The 13,778-nt window shown below is 40.1% G+C and overlaps 1 protein-coding gene across 1 annotated transcript in view; it reads right to left on the reverse strand.

Annotated features, from left to right (window-relative positions):
- Positions 1 to 13,778, reverse strand: part of MEGF10 (multiple EGF like domains 10) — a gene marked incomplete at its 3' end in the record, with an annotated part of 76,798 nt that overhangs the window by 50,255 nt on the left and 12,765 nt on the right. Inside the window, exon 4 of the mRNA XM_082013096.1 lies at positions 12,402 to 12,494. Coding sequence (XP_081869222.1) covers positions 12,402 to 12,494 — 93 coding nt within the window. The remainder of the gene's footprint in view (positions 1 to 12,401; positions 12,495 to 13,778) is intronic.

A 13,778-nucleotide genomic window follows, 5' to 3' on the forward strand; every position in this document is an offset into this window, starting at 1 on the left:
CCAGAACAGTTTCAACTCAGAGACGGTGCATCTTAGCCCCAGTAACTCCTGGAAACAGTCTGAATCCTGCAGAAATCCAAAACCCAATCAGTAAACCAGGGTTACTTTTCTGTAATCGGCCTAATCCTGCTCTGTTTTACACAGAGCACCTTCCTTACAGAAGTCACCGAATCATTAAAGTTGAAAAAGACGTTTAAGATCATCAGGTCCAACCATCAACCCAACACCACCATGCCCACTAAACCATGTCCCAAAGTGCCACGTCCACACGTTCTTTGAACACTTCCAGTGATGGTGACTCCATCACCTCCCTGGGCAGCCCGTTCCAATGCTTGGCCACTCTCTCAGTAAAGACATTTTTCCTAATATCCAGTCTAAACCTCCCCTGGTGCAACTTGAGCCCATTTCCTCTTGTTCTGTTGCTAGTTACTTGGGAGAAGAGACTAACACCCACCTCACCACAACCCCCTTTCAGGTAGTTGTAGAGAGCGACAAGGTCTCCCCTCAGCCTTCTCTTCTCCAGATTAAACAAACCCAGTTGCCTCAGCCGCTCCTCAGAAGACTTGTTCTCCAGACTCCTCACCAGCTTCATTGCCCTTCTTTGGACATGCTCCAGCAGTGTCCTTCTTGTAGTGAGGGGCTCAAAACTGAACACAGTAGTCAAGCTGCGGCCTCACCAGTGCCGAGTACAGGGGCACAATCACTTCCCTACTCCTGCTGGCCACACTATTTCTGATACAGGCCAGGACGCTGTTGGCCTTCTTGGCCACCTGGGCACACTGCTGGCTCATGTTCAGCCGGCTGTCAACCAACACCCCCAGGCCCTTTTCTGTTGGGCAGCTCTCCAGCCACTCTTCCCCAAGCCTCTAGCGTTGCATGGGGTTGTTGTGACCCAAGTGCAGGACTCAGCACTTGGCCTTATTAAACCTCATACAGTTGACCTCAGCCCATCGATCCAGTCTCTCCAGATCCCTCTGCAGAGCCCTCCTACCCTCCAGCAGATCAACATTCCCACCCAACTTGGTGTCATCTGCAAACTGAGGGAGCACTTCAACCCCTCATCCAGACCACCAATAAAGATGTTGAACAAAACCAGCCCCAGAACTGAGCCCCAGGGAACACCGCTTGTGACCAGCCACCAGCCGGATTTAACGCCATTCACCACAACTCTCTGGGCTCATCCGTCCAGCCAGTTCTTTACCCAGAGAAGAGTAAACCTGTCTAAGCCACGAGTCACCAGTTTCTCCAGGAGAATGCTGTGGGAGATGTGGTCAAAGGCTTTACTAAAGTCCAGGTAGACAACATCCACAGCCTTTCCCTCATCCACTAGGTGGTTCACCTGGTCATAGAAGGAGATCAGGTTGGTGAAGCAGGACCTGCCTTTCATGAACCCAAGCCATTCTCCTTCCCCTTTTCACATAGGTTATATCCAGCCTCAGGTTTTTGTGTGTTAAACAGAAGAACCAGCTAGCTGTGCTGGTCCCTATCAGCATTCATAGTAGACTCACAGGGTCCCTTCTGCTTTCAACTTGTGCTATAGGAAAGAAGTCAAAGTAAATGTTTAACAAACATCGTGGTATTAATGCCACAATGCCAAATGTCATTAATGCCAAATGTCATTTTTCTTTTTACGCATTCTGTTCATCTGGGAGTATATTTTTTGCCACCACAGTACGTGCTGTGCACATCACGCAACGCTACAAATACAGGACAGAAAACTTTCCCTCAAAAGGCTACTCAGTGAGAGCAAAAGTTTTTCTTTGGGAATAAGGGCACTGCATTGTATAAACCCCCATTTTGAATGCACAAGTATGGTACGAAATTCTAAGACAATACAGGTCTACCACCATAAAGAAATGCTCGCTGAAACTAAGTGCCAAACATCAACTTTAGAAACATACCGAAGCTCAAGAATTCAAGGGTGAAAATATCACCTTGAAGAACAAATTAAAATCTGTGATGCAGACTGCTATGGTTTTGGGGCCTTTTGTAGCATCTTTGAGGATTTAAAGTTCTGTATTTCCTAGTATAACTTTAATGCACATTTTTATAATGCTGGGCTATATGTGGTTTTATGCACATGGTTTCTGTGAGTGGCTGGTGATTTGCAAATTGGGATGGAGGAAGCCCTGATATTTTACAGTGCAAGGTATGAATTTTTACAATAATCTGAAGCACACTTGAAGAATTTGGTAACTCCTTTATTGTTCCTTATAAACAAAGACATTTTTAACTAAATGTGGTCACATACTTTAAGGGTTTTTTCTGCTTTTTTCCGTATTGATTTCATTAAAAGGCAACAAAAAAAAAAAGGGCAAATGAGTCCCAGTTTATTCCTGACAAACCCACCTTGATCATCTACAATTATGACCTTCTTTAAAGAATGGCCTATAATGAGAACAAAATAACACTATTAAATCAAGTCAAAGAACATTTCAGAAGAAAGACCTCCTTAGAAGCTCTGACTTGCAATTATATTTTAAGTATGCTAAGGTTTCCTTTATAACATGATATTCAAGCCAGACAATGTTTATTGTAATGCATTAAGATCTTTCTTCTCTTTCTTTCTTTTTTGATAATGGGGAGGTAAAAGTGAAGAATATCAACAAAACTAAGGTTTACTTTTCTTGTTACCATTTTTTGTAGCTGTCTTGTATGTAGTACCAAGACAACAGAATGAGATTTTATTCTGTCCGGTTTACACATCTTTCTGTAACACACACACTGTGTGTTTATGGAAATACGTATTATTGCCAGGAAAACAGAGGAGATACTTATCACAGCATTAACCTTATCTATATTTACGGGCTTTGAAAGCAACTGAAAACAAAATTCCCTATCACAGGCATCAGAAAGAGAGTCAATGCTCCCTCACTTGGAATGCAATATTGTAAAGTACAAATTTAAAATAAGGAGTGGCAAATATGCAGAATTTCTCTGTCTCCTCAAAACTCCAACAAAATTTCTTCAGGTAGGTTCAAGAAGCCACAGCATTTAGTATCTGAAAGTTGATTTTCCTTGCTCCAGCATGTAAAACAAACTGAAGCTGCCCATTAACTTCAACACCACCTTTGACTGACCTTTCTTCCTTTCTAGTACGTCACATCAAGGACTTCTCTAAATCTCTGTGCCTTCCTTTGCATCCCTCCTCTGACTCTCAGATCTCTGTTGCTTTGTCCTTACTTTCATGGCCTTTACGGTCTATCCCTCATCTATCATTTCTCATCTACTATCCAAATAGCGACCCCCACATATACATTGCCCATGACATTAGGGCATTTTTTGCATTTTCAGACTACTGTCTTCCTTGTTTTTCCTCAAGTTGCCTCTACAACTTGGCACAGCTTTCCATACCCCAAGCCATAAAACTGCCATGATGTCCTTCTCCATGTCCCTGCCTTTCCTCCTTCCTGTGAAGTCCACAAAAAGTTGATGCAGTAAGTGTGTCCAAACCACCACCTGCCACAGTCATTTATCAGTGTTTGCTTCCTTCCTCATGTCCTTGTGTTTCCAGCTTTGCACTACCTCTTTTCTTTTCCTTCAACCACAGGTTCTCTGGGGCAGAGGCAACTTTCTGTTCTGTATTTTTACTTGCAGAGGGAGTCCACAAATCCCCACACACAAGGTCCACCAAGGAGGAAGTCTACAACTAAATGTAGATCAGCCGTAACATGCCCTGTTTAAATACTATTCCAGTCTTTTGGAGCAAAGGAAAAGAGTGACATTTCTAGCAGGGCCCACAAGTGACTTGCATTATCAGGGAATAACCACCCCTAATAGCCCAGCATAGTCAGTGTAAGTAAAATAGGCCATTGAGAAAACTTTCATTTATCCAGAGGAGCAGCCCACTGACAATCTTGTTATCATAAACTGCCCTAAGCTGTCGAGAGTTTAGCATTTGGAAGAATGACTCTTCCCTCTGTTCCAGAAGCAAGAAACCTGTTTGTCTTACCATAAATACACATTAGCGGAACTACTACTTTAGATATTTAACTGGCAGTAGTACAATCTAATGAATCTCAGTAAGAATTTCACGACAAAACAGAATAACTTTTTATGTAGGCAGCATTTAAATTCATAGGTGAGAGGAGCCACTTACCTCAACTCTTTTTCTAATGACCTCAGTAAGGACACACACCCAGGACAAGTCCTCCCTTTTCTCCATCAACAACAGATGCCCATCTAACTTTCAGGTGTCAACAGAAGGGAAATTTAATTCTAATTCATGTGTTAGATAGTCTTGTATTTTGCATACCTTAAAATGTGTTTACTGTTTTGCCCAAAGAGAGTGCCATAATTACAATATGAAGGCTTGCAAAGACATGATGTACACCGCACTCCAGATTAAAATTTTGTCAGAAAACTGGACTGGTGTCCTTCTTGACAGGAAACAAGGTATTTCACATACCATGACAGCAGTCAAATAGTCATATATTACATTAAGGCAACATGTACCTTTGGTCTACACAAAACTAAATTTGGATAATCCTTTATGGATCCTCAATTACTCTTAGCTGATAAAGACATGAAAAGTCATAGCCATGTAGATGCTACTCTTAATGATCTTCATTTCTGAGAGTGTTTGTGTTCAGAACAACATCCATTGATTCACTAAAGCAAAAACCATGACAAAAATATGAATGTTGTTACTACTCTAAATTCAAACCATCCTTACCGGAAAGTTAGAGAGTATTCTTTAAACTGCTCTCTGCTTTTGCGATTTGGTTAACTGCTGATCTAAATTGATGGCCTTTGTTTCCCTTAGGATATTCCTGCAGGATAGGAAACAGATAATAATTCTCCCAAGTGGAATTTAAACAAAATAAAAGTAAATTCTTGCCGATTCTGAAAGCTATAAATACCCAAGTGTGTTCAAAATTTGACATGATGCATTAAGCCCCTAGTGACATCAAACCTGTATCTCAGCCTGGATTGCAAGACAGCAAATGTGAAACATGGCAAACAGAAATTTCAGAGATGAGTCGAAAAAGCCTTTCCTTTAGAAAACCTTCTAAGTCTTGTTTAATAAAAACATGTGATTATTTTCCATATATTTTTAATATGCTCTATTCTAGTCACCTCAGGATGTTATAAAAATATGTGCGCATGTGTATCAGAAAAGAAATCTTTTTCCTTTAGAGAATCACTCATAATAATTATAAAATATCAATGACTACATCCCAGACAGAGAAATGCATAGTAGTGGGTTTTTTTCAGAATGCACTTTCTATTAAATCTGGATTTTCTTTGAGTCTTTTGTTTCTATCTGATTTTATTTGTTATACTGTAGGCTTTTTACCCTGTGGCATATTTTTCATTCTTACTCTTTGTTTTGTGTATAAGAAAGGATTTTTATTCAAAATGTGAAGCTTTAATTTAATTTAGGGATTTTTCTTTTTTACTTTGTAAAAGCCTTTTGATCCGTGAAGTGGAAGAACAATGAAAATGTGTTTTTCAGATCTTATAAAAGACGGGAACTATATGCCTTTCACATGCCATAAATTTCAGATGACTCTTTAAAGTACTTTGGACATCAGAACACAAGGTTGGATAATTGCTAACAAAAACACATACAGATGGCTCTTAGTGTTCATTTTATCTTGCTACTGAGATAAAACCTGTTAAAAATAATCACTATTATAGGAAAAGTTACAAAATTGTAAAAATCTGACTGCACTGTATAAAATGGACTGTTGTCCATGATCCTGACTTTGCACAAATCTCCTTGTAGGACCATAAATTAGCCTTTTTCCTTTTTGCAATGACTTGAAGGTCACCTTAATTTTTAAATTAGCAACAAATGTTATCCTTCACATCCTTGAAAACATGCTAAGTGAGCCACTGACAATACACAAGTTTGCCAATATATAAGGCAGGCTAAAATTAAATCAATACTAAAAATACCTTTGCACTGTTACCAGGGGAAAAAAAAATTACACAGAAATTATTCAAGAAATCAGCTTAGGTAAACACCAGAAATATACTGAGTTTACAAAATGGTGAAAAGCAGAAATGAAAAGCATCTCTGATACCAAAAATGTTTACAAATCAATAAAACTATCACGGTTTACTGCAATGCCTTCCTTCAGTAAATTTCAACATAAGTAAATTTAGTAACTCAGTTTTGTAGAAAATCTATCTTTGTTCCTGCTTTTGTTTAAAGATTGGAATTGTAATTCAGCACAACACTGAAGCACGTCCATAAAATCCATTAATTTCCCTAGAACTTCAAAATGCTTTATAGGACAGAAATTGTATTAAACATAAGAATAGTATCGTTTCCAGTACATCATTGTACTGAACTCTAGAAAAGCACAGCTGCTACGGCAGCCCTGGGAATTTTGATACCACCTACGATAGTGACTCTCTCGTGACTCTGTCAACAATGAAGGTGATGGCAACTTCCATTAATACCCGTGTTCCCCGTTCGCCCCTGATCTGCTGGTGGGTTATTTTCTCAACCTAAAGATATTCAGCCTTGTTAGAGGAGAAAATAAAGAGTTCAGCTGGCAAAACTGAGAAGTCAGTTAGGGGAATTACAGAAGTAATAATTACAGAAGAATTAAGGGTAGTGAAGAGTATGGGGAAGACACATGTAGTAAGAAACAGTTAAATTTAAGACTGTTTATGACCTGCTGTCACTTTCGCTAACAGGATGCACTTGCACATGGCCGTTTGGGAGCTGCGGCAGGGAGCAGTTCTGCATTACTTGAATGAGCTATTTCTCTACATTTTCCATAAAAGCAAATAGCTCCCTGTCAGGATACTCTGCTATTTCACTTGTGTGTTTAGCCGTTCCTCAGTTCTGGGAATCAAGCCTTTCTGGTGCAAGCATATGGTTAAAATCAGAACCTGTTTCTATAGACTGTTGAGTGGAATGGAAACCTTAAGGATGATCTAGCTCTCTAAGTGTATCTCGCAAGCTCTGTTAGTCAAAATTCTTTCGACAAACAAAAAGGAAAGCAAAGCTTTGGTCAAGGCAGCTCAATTCAAGATTCACAGGCGGTGCCATCAGACTGTACAAGATGCTCCCAAGCACCCTGCCTGGCACCCACACCAAGGGGGCTGTTTCATTTGGGGTGCAAGCGTGTCTGTGACAAACAGTCACACATCCACCTCTGCAGGGTTAATGGAAATTACAAGCTCCACTGAGAAACTGGCAGTGCTTGTAACTCATGTGAGTGTCTCACACAAGCGATGCCAAGGGATCCAGTTTCTGCCATATCCTGCATCTGCCAAGTCCCGTGAAGAAAACAGTGAGATTTTCATGGAATTTGTGAAATTTACAAACACCACGACAGTAAAGGAAATCTGACAGTAGCAGAGCTACTATACCTTAAAATTTTCCTTATCAAGTGCATTTAAAGATAAGAAAATGTTTCTCTGAGAAGTCAGCTTTAAACACTCAGCTTAATGTACTAAGGAAAAAGCCAGTTCTCTTCTCATGCTTTATAAAACCCTGGAGCCAACTTACGCCTTAGTGCCTGCCGTGCTCTCAGACTGTAGTCCCAATGAACTCTATTAATCACCAACAGAATCAAATTACAAATTAAAATACAGTGATTCAAAGAAATCTCAGATTACTTAAAATAACAACAAAAATAGAAAATGCCTATTCACATTTCCACAAACAATCCTACCACACTTGTCATAAACAAAAAACATCATTCCCTTTTTGCTTTACTACTCAGGCCAGCTGGGGGATCACAGAGGCTATAACCTTTGCAGACGAGTCAGCGTAATATTGATTTTGGCCTTTTGCCTCTGCTCCAGCCTATTCAGAAAGTGTCCTATTGATTTTGAAGGAATTATTTGTGGACTACTAGGCATGCGAAGAAAAACAAAGTGAATGTCCTGATTGCTTAATGGGGCTCCGTGTTAGGCTGCATGTGTATCTATCTTGCACACACATTCAAAACTGACAATCAGGTACATATTATTACGTATTACAGCAAATAATGTGCAAGAGTGTGAGCAGAAAACAGGAAGGAAGCATAATTTACAAATGTAAAATATGGCTGGATCATCTGTACATGTCTAGCATTAAGTGTAGCAACTTTTACAGAAGACTGCTTTACACACAACCTGTAGTCAAAAACATTCTTATAACGTGTAGCAATCCAGTCTGACACATGCAAGTTAAAAATCTGATATAAACAATAACCCAGTTTGGGAGGGAAAGGTGGTGTTGATTTGTTTGTTTTTCAATAACATCTGTTTGTTTACATTTTTAATCTACAAACATACCTACCTTTACCACTGTGACCCTTTTTTTCATATTTTGTTCTTGTCCCCAGCCCAGAACTGATCAATTTATACTCCTGAAGTTCTCAAACATTTCTTCAAAGGGGTGCTGACAGCACGCTGGTTGTGCTGATTTGCTCACTCCAAGGTATAGGTTCAACACGTCTTCTGGCCAGTTGTTTGTCATTGACCTGACTACTGTGTTCAGTGAATAAATCTTCATTAGAATAACTTGTTTTGCATGACTGTCATCTCTCCTGCTAGAATGGAATGTTCTGCAAATAAGTGATCTCTCAATCCAGAGAGTATTTATTTTCAGAAATATGTATGTTATCGTCATCTCCTTCATCTCCTCCCACTGACGTTCACTGCCAGCAAACGCTGCCTAATACAGTATATTTCCTTTAAATAAAAAGAAAAGGCCTGAAGAAAAAATACATCTCACAGGGGAAATGTTCCCCAAGGAGATATTTAATCAGCCAAATTCCGAGACCACCACTCAGGTTTTACTCACAGAAGAATACATCCAATACTATTTTCCTCTCAGGTGGGATGTAAGGTTTTCAGAAAGGCAGAGGATGTGATGGAGAGGGCAGTTATAGGTTGGGGTAGAAGTAAGCACTGAGTGAGGACAGCCTCAGTAGTCTAGTCAAATCTTTATCCCTCTTTTCCCTAAACTGAAAGTAGCCACTGATCTAGGCTATTTGGAATTGGGTAAGACTTGTCACAAGAAGAGGTAATGGTTGCTACGAAAGGAAGTGTGAGTCTCCCAAAAAGTTTAGTCCCTACTAAGGTTATTAGGCCGTAGCACGCAGTGATGTGCAAAGACAGGGAGGAAGCGTGCTGATTCAGCTTTTAATGCACAACACACGAATTTAACCCATGCAATCACACTTGTCATTTTTGGAGAGAACATTATAGGGTTTAGGAAGCACTTGTCTGCAATTACCACCCACAAAGCCACTGCCACAGATATGCTGTGGCATATGGTTTAAACATTTATTTTAAACACATTGGGTAAATACAGCTGAGAAACAACAGATAAAATCAAGCCGGGGGTTGGCAGATGGACAGATGCTGCAATACGATTGACTCTGTTCTCAGGTACTTACAGGTGAAATTCCTTTGTAAGGAGAATAATCAGTCCTAATAGGATGGTACTTTGGAAGAAAAAGTTTAGTTCTGCAGTTTTACAAAAAGTTTAGTGCTTAGGTAGAACAGTTACTTCCAACACATCTGTGTCCATGAGAATGAAGAGATTACTAAACCTGGAAGTTTGCCAAGCATCTCACACTTTGAGGATAATCTCTCCCTTTCAGTCACAGTATTTTATTTGGTCATCAGTAACCATTAAATCCCTGAGTGTCTGCCTTACAAAAACACTGGCCTGCTTTGTAATCATGGTTCCTTCTCCATTATTCAGTTAAGTAGTTACATAGGTAAAATGTTTATCTGATAGACATTATTACAGTATGGCAATTTGCATGTATTTTTCTTGAATGAATAACTTGCCATATCAACAAAATTACTGTCAAAAAAAGGCACCTCTTTATCTCATTGTATCTTTATGTTGTTAAAACTAATCAAGTTGGGGATCATGCAGAAAATACAGTTAAAGGCAAAAGATTAAAATCACCTATGTAGGGCAAGCAACAATAAAACTCAGTGCCAGAGAGCCAAAATCCTATCCCTTACTGTCTTTCTGACACTATCCACTGCTCTTCAGTGCCGTTTGATCTGCACGGCAGCTCTCAGACACACGGATAAGGAAATCACACACAGCCAGCAACAAACAGCAGCACCCAAACTCAGGACAATTTGGTGAAAGCAACATCTTTCTTAAGTTTGTTCACATGGAATGGGATAAATTCCAAAACAAATGTCGCTGCAGCACATGCACAAAAATATCCTCTTCCTCAGCCTACCCTCCTTCTCCTAGGACTACACCAGCAATGCGAAACAAATTTCAGCGGTTCCAGCTAGCTCTAACGTCACGCAGAAGCCTTTAGAGGATCACCAACCTCTCCAGAGATCACACTGTTCAAAGCTACAGGAACAAAGGCTCTTTCAGCTTTGACCTGTTGTGCACGCACACCAGAGAGTATTTTTGCTATTGAGGCTGCTGTGACAAGCAATCAAAGGCAGCCAACTGAGGAAGAAGCAGAAGAAAAGAGCTGCACATGTATTCAAAATTAATTACACCAGACAGGTAAAGGAAATGGACTCTAGAAAATCCTACGAGAGGAAGGATTATTTCCACCGACAGATTTAGAGGTTCCTGTCTCATCTAAAGTGCCCCTTCAGTGAGTTTCAAACTTGGAAATCTCAATAAATAACAGTATCTCCCCATTCTATGTTGTCTAGTGATGCATGTCTTTTCTGCACATTTGATTAGTTACAGAAGAGCTCAAAACATAAGGCTTTCAGAAAGAAAGATAGCATTTTTTTACAATTTCTTTTGACAATTCAGCACTCTAGATTAAGATCAGTATTAGAGCAACACTGCATTGCTAACTCTTTCGGGTTTATGCCTTATGCAAAACTTGGTGTTTCTTTAGAACTGTTTATGAGAAGAATCACATTTAAGTATATACAAAGGCGATACAACAAATGTAAAAATTTTTAAATGGTTAAGTACTTCCCCAGGTAATTTACTGTTATTTTTAGTCATCCTCTCTCTCTCTCAAATTTCACAAAATACGCTGCCTGAATAACAGATCAGTTCCAGATGATGAGTCGCTATAGCACCTTGTTTGCAAAAAAAGAACACTTCCCTATTTTTGTTAAGTAGAAAGAAAAAAGAACATGAAAATACAACCATATTATTTTTGTCCTGCCAATGATCTAGGTTTTTCACAGTTGTTATTTTTATAGGAATCCCATACTAGGTAAACTAGAGTCATAATAACTTTGCAAGACATCAAGCTCTGGTTTATGAATTAGAATTTTATAAGGTCTATGAAATTTAAATGCTTTTTTTTTTTTTTTATTGTTGACTAAAATATGTTCCTTTCAAGTGGACAGTCACTAGCAGTGACCCACTTTGAACTTGATTGTAATGAAGAGTATTGGTTGTAATGTTAGCCTAAACATTAGATTTCCAAAGACCTTACAAAGATGGAATAAGTAACAAATTAAAATTAATTAAAAAATCAAGGACTACTCTGAGAAACTCTGCTTCAGGCAAAAGGGAAGGAAAAAAATAACGACCCATGGTCTGCCCAAACGATTGCCTTTTGCTGCAGGAGGTGACAGTGCACGAACACGCCAGCCCTGCCACAGGGGTGTTTCTACCCTCTACCCTCGCTGCCGCCTGCGGTGCCTGGTTTTACACTCAAAGGCTCCAGAAAACAGCAGTGGCTAAAAAGGTCACGAGCGGATATTGTTTTACTACTTCACTTTGTCTTTTTGACATTTTGCTATGTTCTTGCACCAAGCGTGTGGTGGCCCTTGATCTTCGTGCTTTCTTTATTAAGGGTGGGCGCCTGCTCGCGGGGCCGCACGTGACCGCACCCCCACGCCACGCAGGGGAGGTGCCAACCTGCCCCCCGTCTCCTGCCGCGCGTGTCCTCGGTACTCCCCTCCCGCCCCCCCCCCCCGCCTCCCGCGCGCGCGCTCCCGCCGCAAGGGGGGAAGGCGAAGAACGCCGGAGAAACGTGACCGGTAAGTGAGAGTCAAAGGGAAGGAGACGGAGCAGACAGGGCGCGACTGGGAATGCGAGAGGGGAGGGAAGAGAGCGAGGGGAGAAGAGGACGAGTTAGCGGCAGAATGAAAGAGGAGGGCAGGGCTGTGAGGAAGGCGTTGCTCACAGCTTTTAAACATGACCTGGCACCATCATTGGTTACGCAGTGGGAAAACAAAAAAGTATAAATTTTCTTATAGTTAAAATAGAATTTTATGTGCTTTACTCCAGATACTAAATTGTGGCGTGTTACTTAGCCAGATTTTAGTGCTTTTCACATTTAGTGCCGCTGCAGGGTAACATTGTTTCCAAGTAAATGAAGAGAAATCAGGTCACGCAGAGTAACCTGATAACGGAGAACAACCCCCTGACCAGAAAGCAGAAGCCCAAGCACAGGATCGATGACAATCTGCCCAGAAGAAAGGACAACACCGTGGAAAGAGCACGAGACAGGCAGAAGCAGGTGAAGACTCACCACTGGAGCAGTTGGGTCCTCCCCAGCCAGGCTCACACTGACAGGTGTTCGGAGCAATACAACGACCATGGACACATTTATCAGCACAATGAGCTGTCAGAGAAGAAAATAAAAAAGAATAATTACAGGAGAACTCTTAGCGCTAGGAGAAACATTCTAAACTTATTCCTAATCCAGATCTTTCATGTCCCAGATACCTTTTAAAGGCAAAATAAACGTTAGTGTATGAAAGTTTGATGGCATCTCTTCAAAATAAATTTTCTTACTTCACTCTCTTCTATTTCTCCTCAGTTTGAAGGAGACTAAAACCGCCTAAAACCATTTGGTGTTACTCAAATACTTTTGCATTTATTTTTGTCTACCTTTAAGGAAAAAAGAGTCGTAGTATGACATAGATTGGAAACCCATCTGAACATGGTCCTGGGCAAGAGGCTCTAGGTGGCCCTGCCTAAGCAGCGAAGTTGGGTAAGATGACTTCCACAGGTCCCTTCCAACCTCAACTTACCCTCTGATTCTCTGCAGCAAACTCTTACACCAAAAAAAAGAGGGGAACTTCTGCATGCATAAAAAGAGGCGTTCTCTTGCAATAGCATGGATAAAATACAATTTGCAACACATCAGTATTTTAATATTGATTTTTCTGATGGTTGCACAATTCAAATGAAGCACAACAAAACAGTGATGATGATTAATGTAAGGCACCAGATATAAACCCTGTGAATCACTGCAACCTTTTAGTGCTACGCAGAGCTGCTTGAAATTTTTCTTTGCGATTTGCAAGCACATGTTTCTACAGTTAAGGCTTACTTTGAAATAGAGCTTTTATTTGAAACTTGTAAGAAGAAAGAAATGGCTTCAATACCAAATGTAACTGGCTCAGAATATAATGCACTGAAGAAGAAGAATCTGCAAACAGCAACAGTTTGCTGGCATTATATTCATCATGAAATATCCTTAACTTTCCAAAACATATACACTGTAATACTTTCCTTCTAGTTTGAACAACAATAAAACTTTAAAAACATGCACAGGATGAGAATTTTCTGTGTAGCAACATTTCCAGAGAAACTATGCCAGGAATCTGAGCGGTATACCCATGAATACAAGGTGAACGATGGGAAACAGACAAAGTTGCTGTTTACAAGAAGATTTATGGGACTACATGTGAATCATTTTGGTTCTAAAAAGAGCTCTACAGTAATTAGGAAAATACTTGCTAAACATCCTGGTTTTTTTCCTAGCTAATCATGATTAAGCATGTTGGTCATCTTTGTATTTTGTGTGGCAAAGAAAAAGCATAGCCATACAGAAACAGACAGTAGTTGTACACATACATGCCTCTTCGTGTGCACATGTATGACTAACTTAGCAAATACC

Source organism: Phaethon aethereus, assembly GCF_964289735.1.
Source record: "Phaethon aethereus genome assembly, chromosome: Z".
NCBI lineage: Eukaryota > Metazoa > Chordata > Aves > Phaethontiformes > Phaethontidae > Phaethon > Phaethon aethereus.